Genomic DNA, 23435 nt, shown 5'->3' with positions numbered 1-23435 from the left:
CAGGCTCAGCAGGATATATGGTCACCCTAGTTATAAAGGAGTAAATACACTAAGCAGTATTTACTAAATGTTAACCTTCTCAACAGTCCTGTAGTCCAATTATCATCCCTCGTCTTACAGATAAGAAAATGGAAGCTCAAAGTCCACGCCCCGGACCACTGTGATATGCAGTCTTAAAAAACTTAAAAGTAGCTGGGGAAAAAAAAAGGTACCCTACAAAGAAATAATTATAAAGACTTTTATTTAGTGATAATTAAGACCGGGACGCAATGGAAAAATACCTTCAAAGTATTAACAAAAATAACTGTCAACCTACAATTATGTACCCAGCAAACCTATCTTTCAAAAATGAGAGAGAAATAAATTCACTTACAGATAACAGAAAGGAAGGAAGAAGAGAGGGAGGGAGAGGGAGAGACGAGAAGAAAAACAGAGGCTTAGCTAGGTTAAGCCACCCATCCAGTCATACAGCTATTAAGTGGTAGAGACTGAAAGTAAACCTGACTCCAAAAATCAAGTGCTTGACTCACATTGTACTACTCACAGTTTTAGGAACAAAAAGGAAAAGTTAAAGAGGTTTCATGTAACAGCCAAGCAACAGTGGGATAGCAGAAAACTACCTGAATGAAACAAAGGGAAATACGGAAACAGAGGAGAAAAGGTGACCACAATTCCATGTGAATTTTTAACTGCTTACCATACGCAAGGCACTGACAGTGTTGACAAGACCCGGAAGGGCAACTTGTGCTATGAATTCGTCTTTAACTCTGGATGCTCAGATTTTAGGTTGGAAAAACCTCTGGTGAATGCAAATGTGTTGTTCTTCATACATGATGGGGATGCTTCTGACCCACCTCAATATGATGTGTTCTAACTCACAAAATTTTAATACTCATATTCCCAAACTTGAGAAAAAGATAGGTATAAATGATTCTACTTTACTGGCCAGTTCCTTTAAATAAGAGCCCTAAGAGCGCATTTCGGTCCTTGTTTATAGACCATAACTACTTGAGGTGGCAGAGTAAACTTATGAGGAATCACAGGCAACTAAAGGTCTACATTCTATGTATCAAAATACATTAAAAACTTTACAAGAATGTTATATTGGGTAACATACTAAATCCACATGATACTCTCCTGATAAAACAAATGGTACACATTTACAATACTGCCAGAAAGGGATCTAGGCAATGAACAGATTGGTCTGTTACAAGTTAAACATCTAAAGGAACTTAGAACAAAGTAATATGGAAACTAGTATCAAACTAACTAAACAGAATCAAGTAAGAAAAAGAGAAGTAATCAGTATCTGTGGAGAAATCTAAACAAGATAGGATCTTCTTACATGTCTGACTCTTGTTCAAAGACTGACGCTAAAACAGAAGCCACTCTAGAGACTCAAGAGATACTAATGATGTGGAGAAGACAGGAAATGTCAACCTATCAAATCTCTTCTCAGTGACTGAGAAGTATGGTGTAAATTCTGCACCAAGAATTAGCTACATAACCCTCAAGAGGTGCACCCTGGGTTCCACCCAACAGGCTAACATTTACCCAGTACTCACCCAGGCTCTACCTAGTATGCTTCCTAAGTCTCAGCCAACCCCTTTGATGAATTAGTGCAATACATGCTTTATTCAAATAAAGAATATCCTACGATCAAAAGTAATTTCTTTTGCGTTCTTTCTCTCCTTCAGCTTCCTGTGCTGGTGGTACAGGTCTGCATAAATCCTAGGTCAAATGCCGAATGCAGCACTCCAGAGAGCCTCCCCCATGCCCCCACCACATGTTCAGAAGTGCAGAGAACAGCAAATGACCTGACAGACCTGCCAGAGAAAGACGTCTACCGTAGGAAGTTTTATCAACAAGATGGAGATTTGGGTTTACCCTATGGAAAAAAAAAATCAACTTGACATAATGTCAATTTCCCAAGGCCCAAGGTGGCTATCACCGCTGCAATACAAAGTAGCAGAAAAGGTATGTCCTCATCCACCTTATTCACTGGATCTGGCACCCTCCAACTTCTGGCTCTTCCCCAAGGTCAAAATGACCAAGAAAGGTAAACGTTCTGAAGCGATTCAGGACATCGAGGCAGCCACGACAGCGCAACTAGAGACACTCATGAAAGAGGACTTCCAGAACTGCTTCCGAAAGTGGCAAGAACAACTGGATAAGTGTGTTTGAAGGGGGGGAGAATATTCTGAGAGGGATTAATAGGAATATGTCTTTTATTGTAATAAATTTTTTAAAATTTAGACATTCACTGTATTTTTTGATTACACCACATAGCACTGTGGTAGACAGAATACAAAACTGAGTAAGTTGTGATTATAATTGAAGAATCTCAGTATTTATTGATGGACATCCACTCTTCCCCAAAGTAAATAAAATTTCACCAGTTACACTGGAAACTGATCTGAGGACCGTCAAAGTCACCCTGAAGTAACCTATACCCTCTGACCGGCACCAGAAATGTCCTCAATTCCCAAGGGGCCTCAGGGCTTGGTATGCTCCAAGAATTAATTGGTCTAGCGAGCCATACCAGAATCCTCACAGGTGAAGGACAGCACCATTTGTAGAGGCCTTTTTCTCACACCATTCAGTACATGCGAAGCTACATTTTTTCTCTTACTTTCCTCATGCTTTCTCACAGTATTAACGCACGGCAGAGGTACAAAAGTGACTCAGGTCAAAATATCCAATTCCGCCAAAGTCCTGAAAAAAATGGATCACCTAGAACTTGCTGCTACATGACCTTGATTAGTCCTCAACCAACTCATTAACTAAATAAATGCCTTTTATCATCATTAGGGGAAGGGTAATTAGTCATCATAAAGCACTTTAATACAAAGTGCTGTGTAAATGTTACACAATAAAAGCTCAGAAAGAGCAAGATTAATAAGAAACACGGGGATACATTTACCAGCAAATGGAAACTTCCACGGGGTCTTCCCCACTTCCTAGCAGAGACTGCTTCTGTCAGCTAATGGAATGAATCTCTAAAATCATTAGCACTTGGCCTGACAATAATACATTAGCAATATTCCTCCTGGGAAGAAAAGAGGAAAAAGGATTATTTATTCCTGGTAGGCAGCCATACAGACATCTTAATTACTAGTTAGCCAGGCGGGCACTTATTTGAGTACCTACTATATGCTAGGTACAGATAGAGCTAGGCGGAATGCATACAAGGGTGAACAAGAGTCCCTGCCTTTACGGAGTTTACAATCTACAATACAAACTTTGTCTTATTAATAGCGGCATTTCCAAAAATAAAGGTTTACTAACAAAGGAGGGATAGGCTAACAGGGAAGAGGAAGAGTTCAGGGAGTCAGGTCCCAGGGATTTCCCAGTTCTTTTCCCTAACTCACCACAGGCACTGCCCTTAAGCATTCTGCTTATAAAGGCTGTGCCTGTGTCTCCATACAATGCAGATCACAAAGGGTTACTGCCCAACAAAGCAGTCAGCTGAACTGAGAGCACTAAAAATAAGGTTCATCAGGCTCCTTAGAATCAAGGGTTTTTCTACAACCTTTTCAAAGGCATTCTACTAGTAAGATCTTAATTTCGTGAGAAAATGGAGTTAAACCACAGAATCGTGCCCTGTCTTTTCGATCCTGCATTTGATTTCTGGAGAGGTGGATTCATTTCCTTAAAAAAAGTTTTGTCTCCCATTTATGACAGCTTAACTAGTTCAGATGAAGGAGGCTTAAGGATTGTTAACCATTCCTGCAAACCTGGCTTTGTTCCGCTTATACAAGCACTGTATCCATCAAACGCTGCAGGCAGGGACAGCCTTGAAACACTTTTTATACAAGAGGGAAATATTTATCCAGGTTCTCGCTGGTTTCAGAAAGGTCACCTCTGCAAAGGTTCCCTGGTGTACTGTTAAGTGGATGCCAGGTATGTGGAAAGTCAAGATGTGGTTGGCAGCAAATGCTCAGAAAGCACCAGGAATCCTAATTCCACCATTCTGAGAGCTAGTTAGACTGAAAGCTCCAAAGGTTGCCATTTAATCTTCCACGCACGACAAGAAAATGAGAAGGGCGTCCTTTGAGCTCAACCCACAGTACAATAGAGGAAACTTGTTCTGCCTCAATAAGTGCAGGCAAGAATGAGCAATCGCTCCGTACCACCCACCCGTCCAACCCACCCTAGCTCCCTTCTCAAGAAAAGCCCAAGTGGTCTATTCACATGACTGCGATCAACCTGTATCCATGACAGTGTCTCCAGTCACCAAGCTCCACACATTCATTTTTTACGTGTGTCGAAGCAACTGGACGACTGTAGGTGAAAAATCACAGTTTTCTAGTTTTCTTTTCCATCTCATGATGCCCTCATTGCTTTCACCTGCATAAAAGAGCTAGCTCCACGCATTTTCCCCGCTTGTCTCCAGGCTAGCACGCAGTTGTTGGATAAACCGGCCACTGCTTCCAAAGATTTGCCTACAGAAGCTTTGCCAGATTTACCCACTCACTTGAAAGGAGATTTTCCGTACACCCCCATCCCCTGGGGCTGGCAACAAGGGTCAACTGAGTTGGTTCGCCCCCTCCCACTCCCGTCTTCGAAGCCCTTCACCCAAGAAAAGTCACGGACAGATTGAAGGCCCAGCCCTGTCAGGTTTCAACAAGATCCCGGAGGACTGGGGCCGAGGGACAAAGGAAAGTGAGGTCAGGGGCGGCCTTTCAGCTCGGGATAGGCCTGGGGCCGCTCACCCGCCACCTCTGCACCATCTCAGTCGTCCCCGATCCCCTCGCCCCAAAAGTCGCGAACTAGCTGGAGCCCGGGGCTCGCTCGCGCCCCGTCCGCGAGGCCCCAGTCCGGGCCCCCGCCGCCACCCAGAACCCCCGCACCTTCTTGGGCGCCTTGGTGACGGTGGCCATGAAGGAGTACTTCTCGGCGTCCTCAATCTCCTTGGCCTGCTTCAGCTCCTCCCCGACCCCGGGCAGCGGCATCGCGTCAGGCATCGACATCCCCCGGCCGGCCGGGCCCGCGGCTGATCCGCCGCCCCCGCCTCTTTCCCTCTCGGGCGTCCGCCCACCCGCCCGCGCGGAGCGCTCCGACACGCGCTCGCCCACCCTCCCGCCCGGCCCCACGCCGAGCCGCGTCCGGTGCCGAGGTGCTGGGGCCGGCGCCTCGTCTGCTCGGCCGCCCAAGACAGCCGGACAGCGCGGCGGCGACAGGAGCCCCAAAAGCAGCAACGCCGAGCTCCGACCAGCCCGCGCAGCCACCTCCGCCGCACGCACACACGCACGCAAAGTAAGGGTAGAGGGTGGTGACGCCACGTCAAGTACTGGCAGCTCCGGGGCGGGGGAATGGGCGGGGAGAAACGGCGCTAGGTCATGACGTCACCACGCAGGACTGGGCCGCTGGAGCCACCCCTCCTACTTCCCAGCTCGCGGGTGAAGCTGCCAGAGTGAGTCGGCCCCGTGGCGCCGCCAGGTGGCGCCATCAGCCCTGTGAGCGGCGCGTGGTTCCTGCAGGGATGCCGCAGAACTGGGGAGACTGGGCTGTGGGGTTCCCGGCAAGGCCTCAGAACGGCGTAAGGGGGTGCTTGGGATCAAAGAGCAGAGCCCCACACGACACATCCTGCAGCCAGTCCTAGAAACAACGGGGCCTAAGACAGCCCACTCACTCACTGCCTCCGACCCAAGTCCTTCAGACCAGAAGTCCCTTCCCAAGGGGCAGTGTTTGCCTCTGACTCCGTAAGAGTGGGCAGAACAGACTCAGAGCAATGTGGTTTCTGCACAACCTTTTGTGACCTCCTCCACCGCTGTCTCCGCTGGGCCTTGCCTGTTTACAGACCTTTAGGCCACAGAGCTGATGTTATCTGGCCATTGGGATGGGGCTAGTGGATCAGAGGGGTGGAGAGCAGGAGCGGGGGAGGGGACAGTTTCGAGACTGAATGGCTTTCCTGCTTCGCGCCTCCCTCCCTGCCCCCCATTAGATTCTGTCAGCTACCAGTGTGGCACCCAGGGCGTTCATGGACCATTCACATGTTTTTACTGGGCCCTACTACGTCCTGTCCTTGTTCTAGACCCTGGATAGTAAAGATCCGCGTGATACATTTTATGTTTTGCAAGGCTTAGTCCAGCTGGAGAGGCAAAGCATATCTGTAACCTAATGTCACCTAAGGTTGCCTGTCCTTGGAGATTCAGATGACATTGTCTTGAACTCCCATGTCCTGTGGAAAGTCCAAGGCCCTCCCCAGGATTTCACTGGGGGAACTTTGATTTTCCTGGTTACCTCCGGCTCTAGTTTTCTGCCTCATGCGAAGTGTTATTCAGTGTTCTGGTCTTGTGGCTGTTTCTTTAGTTCCTGCTGTCAATTCACATAGGGAACACAGCCCCTGTTCTTTCCAACCCCCACCCCCTATTCCAAAACAACCACAAAAATAATGCTATAACATGTCGTAGAACTTTTAATGAAAATTTGTTGGCCACAGGGGAGAGATTACATCATACAGCAAACAATTTAAAAATCACATTTCTGAAATGTTCTGAAAAGTTATTTTGGCTATATCGTCACCTGGGATTTCTTGTTGGCCACACCACCCCACAAAGCTCCCTAGCCCACTGTGTCTAATCTAGTTTCCTCCTGTTGCTCCCTTCCCATCCCTCCACCTCATCTCCCTTCCTTGATTGTCTCTGGGAAGCCTGCTTCCTTGTATTGTGATGAGTATTCAAGTTTTCCTAGTGCTCTTTTCCTAAATTACCACCACCACCCCCGGCCCATCCCCCAAGCCCACCTTTTTATATCTAGAAACCCACTAGCTATCTGACAGGGTCAACTCTTTTAAGAAAGAAGTTGTGGTTTTCAACACTGGTTTATTTTCAAGGTTGGGAAGTGTGAAATACTTGCCTCTGGGGCCCCAGAGGTCTTTCTTAGTCACAGAAGCCCATGTTCCAAACACCCAGCCCCATGAGGCTGTCTGTTTAAAAATGGACTATGGGGCCGCCTGGTGGCTCAGGCGGTTAGAGCTCCGTGCTCCTAACTCCGAAGGCTGCCGGTTCAAGTCCCACATGGGTCAGTGGGCTCTCAACCACAGGGTTGCCAGTTCAGTCCTTCGAGTCCCGCAAGGGATGGTGGGCTCTGTCCCCTGCAACTAGCAACGGCGACTGGACCTGGAGCTGAGCTGCACCCTCCATAGCTGGGACTGAAGGGACGGCAACTTGAGGCTGGGCGGAACCCTCCACAACTAAGATTGAAAGGACAACAACTTGACTTGGAGAAAAGTTCTGGAAGTGCACACTGTTCCCCAATAAAGTCCTGTTCCCCTTCCCCAATAAAACCTTTAAAAATAAATAAATAAATAAATAAAAATGGACTATGGAAGCTACTGGAAAGATGCACACTTCTGCAAATCCTGATCTTTAACGGTTAGGATTCTCTCATTTGCCCACTCTTCGAAGCCCCTCGTCTCCTCTCTCCGAGATATTCCTGTAGCAGCGGGGACAGAAAGTTGGGGGACCGGAATACCAGATTCATTCAGAGGTGCCACTGGTACCTATCTCTTCGTCTCCCAGCTGGAACCAGGAGTCCCCCTGCCCACCCAGGATCCTTTGGGTGTACAGCTTGAAGTAGGTTTCATCCTGTACGTTTGCCCAAACTGTTATCAGAGCCCAGAGACCGGAGCTGCCTGCTCAGAGAGCAGAAGCAGAGCCAGTTGGAACAGAGGTCAAACTCCACATCTTTTGAATAGGAAAATACGTGGTTTAAGTTAGCTTGTTTTAAAAAATAAAATGAAAGCACGCATGTGTCTGTCCTTTGGATTTGATTTTCGAAACTCCCGTTGTCCAAGAGCTTAGTCTCTGCCCTGCACATTAGCATTCAAACTCTGAGATTCCTCGAGACTGAAGTTCAGCCGCTCTTTTACTCTTCAACCAAAGTAACAGGTTTCCCGTAATAGCAGGCTCACAGAATTGACTGTTGCTGAGGATGGTCAAGACAGGGCCATGCCTAGAGCAAGAAATGCCTCTGCGGTTTGAGCCAAGAAGGAGACCAACAGGTCCAACTCCACTTACCTGAATGCCTGGCCCACGGGAGGCCGGGGAGGCTGACTTAGGGACATTGGAAGTGCTTAGACTGGAAGGCAGGCTTAGACTGCCCTGGTGGAAAGGCAGCAGGCCTGTGTGTCAGGCCAGAGCCAAGGGCATTCCTGGAAACCAGCCTGCTCTAGAGGACATGGATGCCTGCCATTCCCGGTACCATCAGTGGACTGGAGATCAAAGAGCTCGCCCAGCCAGAGAGTGTGATGACATATCAGTGAGAAACACTGCGTGTTGCCCCGCTCCTAGATGGCCCCACATGGCCCCGCTAAGGGGGTTGCCTCTCACGGAAGACAAGAACTGCCTGTCTTCAACACCACACCCCCTTCCCCCCCACCGCCCCACATCTACCTGATGACTCAGCACCTGTGAAACGGGTCAGGACGGTGTGTCAGGGCTCACTGTCCTGAACAGCATAACCCTCACACAGATCCGAGAAGAGACCAGGGGCCAGTGTTTGAGAAGAGCAGGGACCAAGGATCGGTGTACTTGTTGTGTGTGGTGGGGGCCAGGCCTCTAAATGGCCTCAGGACTAGAGGGGACCCTGCTCTAGAAAGGAATAGAAATGACTTGGAAGACATTGTTATCAGAAAAGTGGTGGCACTGGGGTACCACATGTGGGCTTGGTCTGGTTAATCAAATTCAACCCCCAAAATTACCTTCCACATTCACTCATTTTTTTTTTTTTTAGTTCATAAAATATACATCAAATGCTAAAGATATGGCAGGAGCAGCACTAGATCTTAGATTACAGGGACAAATGAAGTCCTGAGCTCTACCTGGGGACAAAGGGTAAGGGTGGGGGTGAAGGGATGAGCAAGAAAGGCTTTGTAGAGGGAGACGGTGCTTGACCTGAACTCTTGACAGATAAGCAGCTGGACAAGGTAAGGAAGGGATTCTAGGCTGAAGGATTAGCATGACAAAAAGCAGGCAATGAAACAGCTTGACATGTTACTGGGAACTAACTATTTCAGTATGGGTGGGGCACAGGGTGCAAAGTAGGGCAGAGCAAGGGCTGAGGCCAAAGCCAGGTCCTGCAGAGCTTGGTGAACGAAGGGTAGATAGTGGTGACATCTGCCAGGATGGGGAACACGGGAGGAGAAGCAGGTCAGGGTGGAGGGGCTGCTGAGATAAGGAGCCAGCTTAAGGCATGTTGACTTTGAAATGTTTGTGGAGTTCACTGTCCCCAAGTCCCAGGGGAGCCTAGGTTGGCACCTCTCCCACCCATCTGCTCCCCGCCAGGCTGGCATTCCACAAGAGTAAGGCTGTACTCTCCCTGTAGCCCCTTCACCTCCTGTGGCCAGGTCCCTCTTTAGTCCTCTAAAATGAAAAGTGCAGAAAGATTGCAGGAGATCTTGGGTGACCATAGAAGTAAGGAAACAGGTAAATGGCTCTACATCCATCCAGCGGATGCCCTCCCATCTTCTTCCTGTCCCAGAACCACCACACACTCTGGGTGGCACCATTGGCATTGTCATTGAGGTGAAGGGTGACCCTTGAGCACGATTCCAGATTGCCAGTCTGCCCTGCGGCTCCCCAGGGGCTCCCAGCAAGGCGTCCTCAGGCATGCCGGGTTCCTCCTTCCCCAGCTCCTTGGTTCCCCTCTTCCAGCTTCCCTGCCTCCCCTCTCTGCAAGTCCAGCTCTTTGGAGAAAAGGAGCAGTCCCCCAGAGGCCAAGAAAGACTCCTCTGCCTCCTCTGCTTATTATGACATTTATTATTTATTGTGCTATTTATCATTATTTCAACATAATCTTTATCGGAAAAGAAAGCCTGTGAAGATAAAAATCTCTTTATGTATCTCTATGTTCACTTCTGATTCTTGTTAATTTGCAGGTATTCACTTTTACATACCTGTGATCAGCATGTCATTTGTGTTCTGCTTTGATCAAATTGCAATATTTCAAAATGCATTACCACATACAGAGATTGTTTGCATACCTGTCGTCAGCATTTCCTAAGTGCTCCATCATATTGCTATAGGAATTTTCTCAATTGTTTTTTTTATTGTGGGGCATTTGAGTTGTTTCCAACTTAATGCAATATAAATACAGTGTGTGTCAGGGTAGGAGTCAGAGTGGGAGGGGCTTTCAAGCCAAACAGACAAGGTTGGATCACAGCCCCAGGTCCTGCCAGAGAGAAGGAGCAAAAAACGTAAATAATGGGGCCAATTATCTTGGCTATAAACAGCGCCCAGAGGAAGTTACCTTATGGCTGTAAGGGGACATGAGGTGCAGTGCCCCCGGAACTCGTGATGGCTGACTCATGGGTAGGCTGCATGGTGTGGAGGGAAGCCAGGCATCGGGGCAGACGAAAACGTGGCGTCAAGTCTTGACTCTGCTACCAACTAAGCTGCTGGGATCCTGGGCCTTTCTGGGTCTGTTTCCTCATGCAAAACAGGGTGATTGCTCCTCTTCTGGGGCTTATGATGATCCCGTCCAAGAAAATAATAAGTATAAGAGAGCTTTGAACAAGTTACAAGTATTGTGCAAACATAAGTTACTAAGATGTGGTTCCAGACTGAAAATCTGGAGGGGAAAGGAGTTTTTGTCGTGAATTTGGAATTCTCTCCTTGCGCTGCTTCCCAGAAGGACAAGAATAAGCAAGAAAGGATTGTCATCGCTGGTACTGAGCGCTTGTTTACGCTGGGATTTTACTTCCTTGAAAAGGAGGGCTGGAACTGCCCCAGCCATGAGCCACGGCCCAACCTGGCCCCAGGTCTGGCTACTGTGTGTCCAGCAGCCCCTCAAAGCTCCCTCAAATGCTTTCTTCTGGGTTGGACCTGAGAGCCTGATGTCCAAGGTGTGATAAAAAAAATATGGTGAATGTTTAAGTTAAAAATAATTTATTACAGTAAAAGATACATTGCCATTAATCCCCTTCAAAATACTCTCCTCACTTTGAACACACTTATCTCATCATTCTTGCCACTTTCTGAAGCAGTTCTGGAAGTCCTCTTTTCGTGAGTGTCCAGCCACTGTCGTGGCTGCCTCGATGTCCTGAATCAATTCAAAATGTTTACCTTTCATGGTCATTTTGACTTTGGGGAAGAGCCAGAAGTCAGACGGTGCCAGATCCAGTGAATAAGGTGGATGAGGACACACCGTAATGTTTTTATTTGACAGAAATTTCCGTACCAGAAGCGATGTGTGACATGGAGCATTGTCATGATGGAGGATGATTTACGGCACACTTTAAAACACACCTTCTTTCAACTGTAGGTCACACCTGACTGACTGCACTGAACAAGTAGAAACTTGTCACACACTGTTACTGAGGTTTGGCGCGCCACTTCACGCATGGAAGATCCTGCCTTTCCGTTGGATGGCACTCGGCAGCACATCCATCGTAGTTTTTGATCACAATGGAAAGGCTCCCTGTTCAGATCCACGTGTTCACCCTTGGAGTTGCCCTGAATCTTTTACAAGTTTCTGAAATACTGTCTCCCTGGAAGATACCCTGTCTCAAGACAGTAGAGAGTGGGCTGGTGAGGTGAGGTGCAGTTTGCTGCGATCAGGTACTGTATTGCCTGCCTGTGCCTGTCACAGGTGTGGCCTCTCCCCCCGCTGCCTGCCACCTACTGCTAGGACTAGAAACGGTCCTGGAGTTGGCAGAGATGAGAAGTTGGCCAGGCTGATTAGATACCCTGTTGAGGGCTAGCAGAAGGGTTTGCCTTGACTGGAAAGGCACTGGGGCTGGATGGAGTGGGACAGGCAGAAGCTGTAACTTGCCAAACCTCAGGTGACCAGGGCCTTGCCCCTTTTGCCCCCCAGGCCCTGCCTGCCCTGTGGCTGGTGTGTTGGAGCTCGAGGAGGGAGAATGGTCAGCTGCTGGTTGTGCGGAGGCTGCCGCTGGGTGGGAGCCTGCCTTCCTTACCCTCTCTGGTGTGTAGGGCGGGCCCCATTGCATCACCCTTGGAGCCTCTGTTCCTAGCTTTGCAGCCAGCTGGGCCCCTGGAGGAGGGACTCTCCCTGTTTTTCAACAAACTTTTAACCATTTCACCCTCCTAGTTCTTCCGATGGGCAAACTGGATTCCTAAGGCTGACCCTCACGCCTGTCTGTCCCAATCTTAGAAAACTCCCTTCTGCTCTATGATACACAGGGTTCCACCTGGGCAGCCTTTTGAGGCTTGAAGGCTCCGCTCCGCCTGACCCAATGCCAGCCTGGCCTCTTCCCCAGGAAAACAGTTAACCTCCCACATCCCCACCCTCAGCACGTGTCCCATTCTGCAGCAGTGAGGGAAGACGCCTCAGCCTCTAGCATGAGCTCATGCCCCTTCCACACTCCAAACAGAGCGCCGACAAAGGGTCAACACAACATTTTAGACCAAGAGCAAGAGTGGGGCCCAAGCTAGAAACCAGGCGTTTGGACATTGGTCTCTCCCCACAACCCCTGTAGCTATTTCCTGCAGACCCACTTGGGTCTCTGCCCTCTTTAGAGGGGCTCAGGAAAGGAGAGGGCAGAGCGAGGGTCCTAAGGGGCCTAAGGGTGTGATGGAAGGGAGTCCCAAGTACACAGTGTTTCCTGCTCTTGTAAGGGCCGGGCCAGGAGGAGGGGGTGGGGCGAGGTGGGGTGCAAGGCGGTCTTCCAGTCACTAAAGCCCAGGCCACATTCCCACTCAGGCCTCTTGTCTCCCACCTCCAACATACTCCTCACCTCCCCACCAGTTCCAGGGTCTGAAACAGCCCGAAACTTCATCCAAGCCTAGGCCCAGGGCCCACTTTTAATTCCACAGACTTATTTGCCTGCACCTTAACTTGCCGAATCCTGGGCTGAGTTCTGTGGGGGATACAGAGATGAATGAGGCCCAGCCTCTGCCTTCAGGGAGCTAGCAAAATGTACTCTGCTGGCTGTACTCAAAGACATAAAGACGCCTGTGGAAGAAGATAGCAAGACGGCTTCCTAGGGAAGGAATGGGGTGGCCTTGTGGAAGAGAGTAGTTTTTGTTGAATCCTAAAGGATGAGTAGGATTTCCACAGGCAGACATGAGGTGCACTTTTTCTGGGGGAATAGCAAGAACAAAACTATGGAGGTGTGAAACAGAGCAGGTTCTGAAACATTACCTACCATCAGGTTTGACCAGAGCACATGGGAAAATACTGAGCTGCTTACGGTTTCAGTGGGTATGTCATTTAATGTACCGAAGGGACAAAGACGTTTTGGTTCATAGAACTGTATAAGACCAGAACATGGAGGCAGAGAAAGGTGAAGAAACTTACTGGGAGCCATAAAGCACATGAGTGATTTAAGTGAGTGCTTAGTGATTAATGAGTAATTAGTGACTAGTGAGTAAGGACTAGAACCAGGGTCCCCACCCTTATCTGTCTTGGGCCAGGTCGTCTCTTAATCCAAGGAGCTAATGCCACGGAGCTGACTGACCCGGCAGAGCTTGCCAACACTTAAGGGCCAAGAAGATGTTCGAAATGAAGAGCCAGCGATCAAGGAAGAACACAAAAGATTTAGCCGCGTGAATGTCCCTCATGCTGTTGCATGCAGCGAGGAGTGACTAGCTCCATGACACTTGATGGGAAAGAAACGCCGATTGTCTTTATTTTTCCAAGTTTATTTATGCGTGGTCCCAAACCCTATCCACCGTTGGTGAGAAGTTTAATATCATTATTAGGGCTTCCTCCCTTGGCTCATTGGATTGTACAAACAAAACAAAACAAAACAAAACAAAACTCCCCGGATAAGCAAAGGGCTAGATCTTGTGGAACTGGGGCAGCTGGTCCTTACTCCGTGGAGGTGGCCACAGTTACGGTTGCTCATTGTGCTATGTGTTGAATGTTGGTCCTTCTGTCTGTGAGCCCTGCTTCTCTAGGCAGTCTGCTGAGCTGCCCACCCACAGTGGCCTCTCCCAGCAGCTGGCCACTAGAGATTTTCTCCCAGCCTCCTTCTCACAGCCGTCTCTATACCAGGTTTTGCCATCCTGCAGGGTCGGGGGATGTGCGTATTCCAGTTGGATCTCAACGTCTGCCACTTGTGGACACTCACGATGTCCCACCCTCTTCTGCGGGACTGGAGGTCACTGCTCCACAGGTACGGCGGCTCCCACTCCCCAACTGGAAAACCAGCTCCAGTCCTCTTTGACCACCAGAATTGGAAGCCCTGGCACCCTCCTGGGAGGATGTGGGAAAAATTCTTCACATTCTTTCCTGAAGAGTCCACAGTCAAGAAAACCAGATATAGCTGATGTCTCAACCAGGTTATTCTGCCACATTAAATGTTCAATTAATCACCCTGTTTCACTTCCAACAGCAAAAGAAATGGTCAGCAGTCCGCAACCAAAAATATGGTAAAGGCCATGTTGTGCAACCAGGAAGAAGAATGTTTAATGACACGGAAAGAGGGTCATGATAAAATTACTAGCTGAAAAAGCAGCTTTGAAAAACAGCATACGGTGTGACCCAATTTTTTGATAACCATAAAAATTATATATTTAGACAAAGAAAAAAAAACTGGAAAGGTAAACCCCAAAATGCTTGTTTCCACAATGAGGGCATGTTACCCTTTTTTGATGCATATTTGAAGAAAATTTTAATTTTAAATGATAAAAGTAATGCATACTCATAAAAACAACTAAGCAAACAGATGTATGTGCCACAAAAGTGAAACTCCCCTTTACCCAGGCTTAGCATGGGGAACTTCACGCCTACATCATATTTTTGTATTTTCATATGTGGATTTATTTTTTTATTGCACAAATACGACTATCCGTGTTATTCTGCAACCCATCTTGTGACCATTTCCCAGTAAAATTGAGATAAGAATGATACCAACCTTATTGGGGGTTTTGTTGCAATCAAATGAGTTAATATATAAAGGACTTAGAGTGGTACCTGGCATACATAAAAGGCACTTCGTGAATTTTAACTCTGACTCTTTTAACGCATTATTTAATTTTCCACTCTGTTTCATAGGCATCCCTTTACATTAGGACTACATTAACTTAATACTTACGAAAAAATTTATTTTTTTGAAAATGAAACAAAATAAATGAATAGCTGACTTCTCATCTTTTCCTCCCATCGCTTGGAGAGGGGCTGCCTGATGGGAAGTTCCCTGTTGATCTACTTTCACATTGATGACTAAGCCTGACTCTTACCGTGGGCCTCAAATAGGTCTATTCAGCCAAATGCTGTGCTTACCTAGAGTCTTGGGGTTATCTGAACTACCGTAATCCCGCCTTATCCTCAAGAATATGTTCTAAGACCCCCAGTAGATGCCTGAAACCGCGGAGAGTACTGAACCCTACATACACAGAGGGTGCCAGAAAAATGTATACACATTTTAAGAGATGTTATCTGTGTAGCAGTAGTTCACCGTAATCAGAAGTGCCTGGCAGCTGATGGTAACCACTTTCAGCACCTCTTGTCATTGCAGAAGTCAAACATGACTCTATATTGAGTACTACAATTTTAATAGTTTTTTCAGTTCTTGAAATGTGTATACATTTTTTTGGTACCCTCTGTATTTAATGCAAACAACCACACGTGCATATATATGTAAATGCATACTAAATGTAAGATTTCATATATATACCGGGGGTGCCAAAAAAATGTATACACATTTTAAGAGATGTTCTCTTAAAATGTGTATACTTTTTTTTTTTTTGGCACCCTCTGTGTGTGTGTGTTGTGTGTGTGTATACAATGTTTTTTCCTATACATACATACCTTTTCACTTAAAGGAACACTTTATGGCTTCTCTTTAGCATATTTGAATTGCCAGCATCACTACTCTTATACTTTGGGGTCATTATTAAAATCAGGGTTACTTGAACATAAGCACTATGATACCGTGACTGGTAACTGAGATGGCTACTAAGTAACTTAATGGGCCAGTTGCATAAGTAGCACAGAAACATTGGACAAAGGGAGGATTCATTTTCCTGGGCAGGACAGAGTATGATGGCATGAGATTTCATCATACTACTCAGAATGGTGAGCAATTTAAAACTTATGAATTGTTTATTTGTGGAATTTTCCATTTTATATTTTTGGACCACAGTTGACCTTGTGTAACTGAAACCACAGAAAGAGAAAGCATGGAAATGGGGGGACTACTGTATTTACACCTTTCTGGAGGAGGAGTAAGCAGAAAGGCCCTAAGCCCCCTAGAAATCTACATAGTTGTGAACTGCACAGAGGCCTTAACTCACCTGGCTGGTAGAGTTTGTCTCATTCTAGGTGTGGCTGTAAAACAGAAGAAGAGAATAAGACATCCATTGACAGTGCAGCTGTAGGAAAATAAAAGTATTTGTGTCATCCATCATTGAAAATGTGTCAGCAGGGAAGGCCAGTTTCAATAATTAGCAATCAGATAGTGATATTACAAAAGTCAGTTCTCACCACAGTCAACCTAACTACCATCTGTATTTTGGATTCAGGAGCCAACATAAATAAAATTATATCCAATTCACAGCCCAGTGAATGCCACTGGCTCAGAATCTAGGAAGTGTCTTCACTAAGATGTTCACAGAATCCTTATCATTTCTTAGGTTCTATCTTTTTAAAAATAAAGGATTGGTCTATTAGGATATCATTATACTCAAATCAGAAATAGACATCACAAGAAAAGAAAATTGCAAACTAATATCTCTCATGAACACAGACTGATTTTAGGACTTACTACAAAGTTACAATAATCAAAACAATGTGGTATTGGCAAGAGGAGAGACATATATATCCGTGAAACAAAATAGAGAATCTAGAAATAGACACATGCAAGTATGGCCAATTGATATTTTAGAATGGCGTAAAGGCAATTCATTGCAGAAAGGATAGTTTCTTTTGACAAATTGTGTTAAAACAGTTGGACATCCATATGCAGAAACACAAACCTCATACCTTATACAAAAAATTAACTCAGAGTGGATCATGAATTTAATGTAAAACATAAGAATGAAAAGACAAGCTACAGACTGGAATAAAATATTTACAGTTTTTATGTCCGACAGAGGATATGTACCAAGAATATATAAAGAACTCTCAAAACTTGACAGCAGGAAGGCAAATAATCCAATTAAAAATGAGTAAAAGACTTAATTATTTTACTAAAGAAAAACACAGCAAATGAGCACACGAAAGTATGTTGCACATCATTAGTAAAATATGTATTAAAACCTCTGTGAGGGGCCGGCCTGGTGGCTCAGGCGGTTAGAGCTCCATGCTCCTAACTCCGAAGGTTCCCGGTTCAATTCCCACATGGGCCAGAGGGCTCTCAGCCACAAGGTTGCCAGTTCAATTCCCCGAGTCCCGCAAGGGATGGTGGGCTGCGCCCCCTGTGCCCTCCACAGCTAGGACTGAAAGGACAACAACTTGAAGCTTACCGGCACCCTCCATGGTTGGGATTGAAAGGACAAAAACTTGACTTGGAAAAACGTCCTGGAAGTACACACTGTTCCCTAATAAAGTCCTGTTCCCCTTCCCCAATAATAATAAAAAAATCTTAAAAAAAACCTCTCTGTGAGATAACATGACGTATGATGGAATGGCTAAAGTAAAAATACTGACAGTATCAAGTGTATCAAGTGCTGGTGACAATGCTCTCAAACACAGGAACATTGGTCCAATATGTTGCTTGTGGGGATGCAAAATGATGCAGCCACACTGGAAAACAATTGGACAAATTCTTATAAAATGAAACATAAATTACCATATGATCCAGCAATTGTGCTCCTAGATAGTTACACTAGAGAAATGAGAATTTATGTTCACACAAAAACCAGTACAGGAATGTTTATAGTAGCTCTATTCATAATTGCCCCAAATGGAAACAATTCAAATGTCCTACAACAAGCAAATGATTTTTGAAAACTGTGGTTCATCCATATAATGGATTAAAATGGAACAAACAATTGATACGTGAAATAACTGTGATGAATCTCAAAGACATTATGCTGAGTGAAAAAGAGCTACGCCTACTCTCTCGATTAGCATTAGAATGGTGTGTCATTCCCCATTCTTTTACTTTTCATTTATATTTATATATAATCTATATTATGTTTAAAGTGGGTTTCTTGTAGACAACATATAGTTGTCTTGTTTTTTGATCCACTCTGATAATCTCTGTCTTTTAATTGGCATATTAGAGCATTGACATTTAACGTGATTATTAATATAGTTGGATTAATAGCCATCATATTTTGTTACTATTCTATTTTCTATTTGTATCCTTATTCTTTTTTCCTGTTTTTGTCTTCCACTCTTTTCCCAGCTGTTGTGGTTTTAATTGAGTGTTTTATAGTATTCCATTTTTTCCCTCCTTTCTTAGCATATCAATTATACCTTTTTTTTTTTTTTAACTTTTGTTTAGTGGTTGCCTTAGATTTTGCAATATACATTTACAACTAATCCAAGTCCACTTTCAAATACCACTGCAGGACTAGTGCAAGTATCTTACAATAACAAAATACTCGTAATTTCTTCCTCTTGTCCACTGTATCTTTACCGTCATTCATTTCACTTATACATATGAATGTATTATACATACATATGTTATATGCTTATATATTACATATACAAACACATAATCAAACACATTGTTACTATTATTTTTTGAACAAACTGTTACGTGCTAGGTCAATTCGAAAAAGAAAAAGTTTTAATTTAACTTCACTTATTCCATCTCCAATGGCTCTTCCTTTTTTAAAATGTAATTTCAAATTTCTGAACTATATCATTTTCCTTCTCTCCGAAGAACTTTTTTTAACATTTTTCGCAGGTCAGATCCACTGGCAACAAATTCCCTCAATTTCTGTTTGTCTGAGAAAGTCTTTTATTTCTCCTTCACTTTTGAAGGATAATGTCACAAGGTACAGAATTCTAGGTGGGTTCTTTCTTTTTCTCTCTCAACGCTTGAAGTATTTCACTCTACTGTCTTATTGCTTGCATGGTTTCTGAGAAGTCAAATGAATTCTTATCTTTGATCCTCTCTAGGTAGGGTGTTTTTTTCTCTGGCTTCTTTCAAGATTTTTTTCTTTATCTTTGATTTTATGCAGTTTGAATAGGATATACTTGGGTGTTTGGGGGGTATTTATCCTCCTTGGTGTTCTCTGAGCTTTCTGGGTCTGTGGTTTGGTGTCTGACATTGATTTTAGGGAAGTTCTCAGTCATGATTGTTTCAAATATTTTTTCTGTTCTTTTTCTTTTTCTTCTTTTGGTATTCCCATTATGAGTTGTTGCACAGTTCTTGGATATTCTGTTCCTTTTTTTTCAGTCTTTTTTTTCTCTTTGATTTTCAGTTTGGGAAGCATCTATTGACAGGGTCTCAAGCTTAGAGATTCTTTCCTCAGCAATGGCCAGTCTACTAATGAGCCCATCAAAGGCATTCTTTATTTCTGTTACCGTGGTTTAGATCTGTAGCATTTTTTTATTCTTTCTTATCTTTCCGTCTCTCTGCTTATATTACCCACCTGTTCTTGCATGTTGTCTATATTTTCCATTAGTGCCCTTAGCATATTAGTCATAGTTGTTTTAAATTCCTGGTCTGATAATTCTAACATTCCCTGCTATAGCTGATTCCGGGTTTGATGCTTGCTTTGTCCTTTCAAACTGTGTCTCTTGTCTTTTAGTATGACTTGTAATTTTTTTGTTGAAAGCCAGACATGATGTGCTGGGTAAAAGGAAATCTGGTAAATAGGCCTGTATTGGTGTGGTGGTGTTGTGTGTGGGGGCTGGGGAGAAATGTTCTATAATCCTGTGATTAGGTCTCACTCTTTTAGTGAGTCTGTGGCCCTGAGCTGTGAACTTCACGAGTGCTTCTCAGTTTTCTGTTCCCTTAGGTGGGATAGGATGGCTAGAATGGACTGGAGTTGGGTATTTCCCTCCCCTCAGGTTGATTAAACTCTGCAAAACCCCCAGCAGGTTAGGCTCTGGTAAAATAGTTTCTACTGAACGCAGGACTTGTTAAGAACAGAATGCTCTGGTATACTTAAAAATGGTCACTTTTCCCCTTCTCCTGCTGGAAGCATGAGGGGATTTTTCTCTGATATTCTCTATGAGAACCTGGTGGAGTTTCTGGAGCTAACACTCACAAAAGCATGACACCCTCCCCCCACCCCCACCCCCACTCCGCCTCAGAGTTTTTAACTCTGACCTGTCCACACTGAGCCTCTAGCAATTCATCAATTACAGTTTAGGTTTTCCACCCCAGTGCTTGTTCCCATGAAAGTTTCTGCTCCAGTAAGTTGTGATTGTCTGTGTTGGCTTTCTGTTTCTCCAATTTTGAGCGTAGCAGTTTGTCCTGTGACCTCACTTGTCTGATGAACCCAGAAAAAGTTGTTGATTTTTCAGTTTGTTCAGCTTTTCCCTTGTTAGGATGGAGTAATGATTTCCAAGCTCCTTCCATGCTGGACCAGAAACCAGAAGTCAACTTTATGCTCATTAAAAAATAAAAGTCTCTTAAAAATGGTTAAAAGGTACAGCATGGTACTGGCATAAAAATAGACACATAGATCAATGGAACAGAATAGAGAGCCCAGAAATAAATCCATGCCTATATGGTCATTTAATCTACGACAATGGAAGCAAGAATTTACGGTGGGGTAAAGACAGTCTATTCAATAAATGGTGCGGGAAACCTGACACATGCAAAAAAATGAAGCTGGACCACCTCCTTACACGATATACAAGAATAAATTCAAAATGGCTTAAAGACTTAAATGTAAATTCTGAAACCATAAAATTCCTAGAAGAAAATATGGGAAGAAATTTTACAGACATTACTTGGAGTAAGATTTTTACTGATATATCCCCTCGGACAAGGGAAGCAAGAGAAAATATAAACATGTGGGATTATGTCAAACTAAAAAGTTTTTTCACAGCAAAGGAAACCATCAATAAAACGAAAAGGGATCCTACTGAATGGGAGAAGATATTTGCCAATGATATATCTGATAAGGGGTTAATATCCAAAATTTATTAAAAACTCACTGAACTCAACTCCAAAAAAACAACAACAAACAAACCAATTAAAAAATGGGCAGAAGACATGAAGAGACATTTTTCTAAAAAGGACATACAGATGGCAAACAGACATATGAAGAAATGCTCAACCTCACTAACCATTAGAGAAATGCAAATAAAAACCACAATGAGATACCACCTCACCCCAGTCAGAATGGCTATCATCAATAAATCAACAAACAACAAGTGGTGGTGAGGATGTGGAGAAAAGGGAACCCTTGTGCACTGTTGGTGGGATTGCAGATTGGTGCAGCCACTATGGAAAACAGTATGGAGGTATCTCAAAAATCTGAAAATGTAACTACCTTATGACCCAGCAATTCCACTCCTAGGTATATATCCAGAGAAATTCAAAACTCTAATCCCAAAAAATTTATGCACCCCTATGTTTATTGCAGAACTATACACAATAGCCAAGACATGGAAACAACTGAAATGCCCATTGGTAGACGACTAGATTAAGAAAGTGGTACATTTATACAATGGAGTATTACACAGCCATAAAGAAGAAAGAAATCTTACCATTTGCAACAACATGGATGGATCTAGAGAACATTAAGTGAAACAAATCAGACAGAGAAAGACAAATACCATATGATCTCACTCATATGTGGAATCTAAAGAAGAGAATAAATGAATGTACTAATCAGAAACAGTCTCAGAGACATAGAGGAAAAACTGAGGGTTGTTAGACGGGAGGGGCGGTGGGGATAAGGGGGAAGGTGAGGGGATTAGAAAGCACAATCAGTAACCACAAGATTGCCACAGGGATACGAAAGTCAATTTGGGGAATGTAATCAATATGTTGTAAAGATTTTGTAGGGTATCCGATGGACACTTGTCTCATTAGGGAGACCACCTCAGGGAAGATGTAGATGCCTGATCACTGCACTGTACACCTGTAGCTGAAGCTGAACAATAATGAATGTCAACTACAATTTTATATATATATATATATATATATATATATATATTTTTTTTTTTTTTTTTACAAAAAGCGGAGTACAGCATTAGGAATAGAGACAGTGGAAATGTAATGGCTGTGTGCGATGTCAGAGGGTTAGTGGGTGGGGGGAGGGGGGTTGACACTGTGTGAGGATATAAATGATAAACGTCTAACTATTACATTGTTTTGTGCACCTGAAACTAATTTAAAAAAAAAGTAAAAAAAAATGGTTGAAAGGTAAATTTTATGTTATGCAACATTATGTTATGTAACACCCCATCCCATGCCCAAACTATCTCCTCCAAAGCTACCTAAACTCTAAATTTAATAGCTTCCTAATAACAATAATTTAAAAAAAAAAAAAAAAAAGAATGAGAAATTATAAATGGGGAACAGGGTGTAAGAAATGAGATGCTTTTTCGAAATGCTTGCAAGCTATTGCTACCTGATAATGCCATCAACACCTCAAATTCAACATATTTTGAATTCTTTTTACTTACTTTGCCTCCTTGTTCTTGATTTTCATCACAGGGCCGCCTTTCTATTGGTCACCAGTGCTCCAAACCTCCCCTGGGACGGTGCCCTCTCTCCTCCAGTCTGTCAGTTGCCATGTCATGTCTTTCCTTCCCTCTTGTCCCTCTTCCAGTTCATCACCAGTGGTCAGGACTTTTGAAAGTGCTTCCTAACATCTCGTTCCCTTAAGAATCAGCCTTGGAGTCAGACCCACCTGAGTTTAAATCCTGGCTCTGCCACTTAACCGCTGTTTGACCTTCGTTATTTAATATTTAACCTCTTTGAACTCTGCAGGCATCATCTGTAAAACTGAGGTGATAATCACATTCAACGCACAGGGTGATGGTGAGGATTGGAAAACACCATGTGCCTGGCACGGAGTCGTCAATGCATCATCTATTGCTTTTATTGAACGAGACAGTGGATATAAAGCAGTTGGTGCTGGATACATACTCAGTTCTCAACCATTCCTGGCTACTTTCTATGATTCTTCACCTCAGTCCATTTTAGGCAATACTGTCAAATTGTTTCCTAACGAGCAGTTTTGACAATGTCTATCCCTTGCTTAAAATCTTTCTTTGACTCCCTTCTGCCTGTTCAAATAAGCCGACACTCGTTTGCCAAGTATTCAAAGACATCTTGAGGAGTTCATCCTACCTTCCAGATTTTATCTCCTGAATTTCACTACTCACTGGACACCCCAACCCGACCCCACCCCCTACCACACACACCTCTGGTTTTCCTTCCTCTGTAGCTTTGTTTAAACTGTTCTCTCCCTGGAATGCCCTTCCTCCTCCCATTTTGCTCAGTAAATATTTGTTGAGTAAATAGATGGTGTCCTTTGGAAAAGCTCCTCCAGAGAAGCCGGTTCTTATCCCTGCCATATACCCCTCCTGTGGTGGAGACACACAGAGCAGGTTATGTTTCTTTTCAGCAGGACTCTCAGTGGGGGAGACATATA

General features: G+C 44.4%; 1 protein-coding gene and 1 long non-coding RNA gene across 4 annotated transcripts in view; both read right to left on the bottom strand.

Annotated features, from left to right (window-relative positions):
- Nucleotides 1–5256, bottom strand: part of AHCYL1 (adenosylhomocysteinase like 1) — a 36059-nt gene extending 30803 nt beyond the window's left edge. Inside the window, exon 1 of one of the 3 annotated variants that reach the window (XM_019730479.2) lies at nt 4854–5256. In XM_019730479.2, coding sequence (XP_019586038.1) covers nt 4854–4973 — 120 coding nt within the window. In that variant the 5' untranslated portion in view covers nt 4974–5256. The remainder of the gene's footprint in view (nt 1–4853) is intronic. The other 2 variants (XM_019730480.2, XM_019730481.2) reach the window with 2 other exon arrangements.
- A 7530-nt stretch (nt 5257–12786) lies between these two features.
- Nucleotides 12787–23058, bottom strand: LOC109446809 (uncharacterized). The gene is made up of 3 exons (XR_002137274.2): nt 22462–23058; nt 16209–16286; nt 12787–14166 (listed from the first exon to the last, which is right to left on the bottom strand). It is a non-coding gene; the product is annotated as an uncharacterized LOC109446809 (long non-coding RNA).
- Between the last annotated feature and the right edge of the window lie 377 nt (nt 23059–23435).

The sequence above is a fragment of the Rhinolophus sinicus genome, linkage group LG14 (genome assembly GCF_036562045.2).
Source record: "Rhinolophus sinicus isolate RSC01 linkage group LG14, ASM3656204v1, whole genome shotgun sequence".
Lineage (NCBI taxonomy): Eukaryota > Metazoa > Chordata > Mammalia > Chiroptera > Rhinolophidae > Rhinolophus > Rhinolophus sinicus.
The sequence above is the reverse complement of the archived record's forward strand: the minus strand, read 5'-3'. Positions and strand labels throughout refer to the sequence as shown.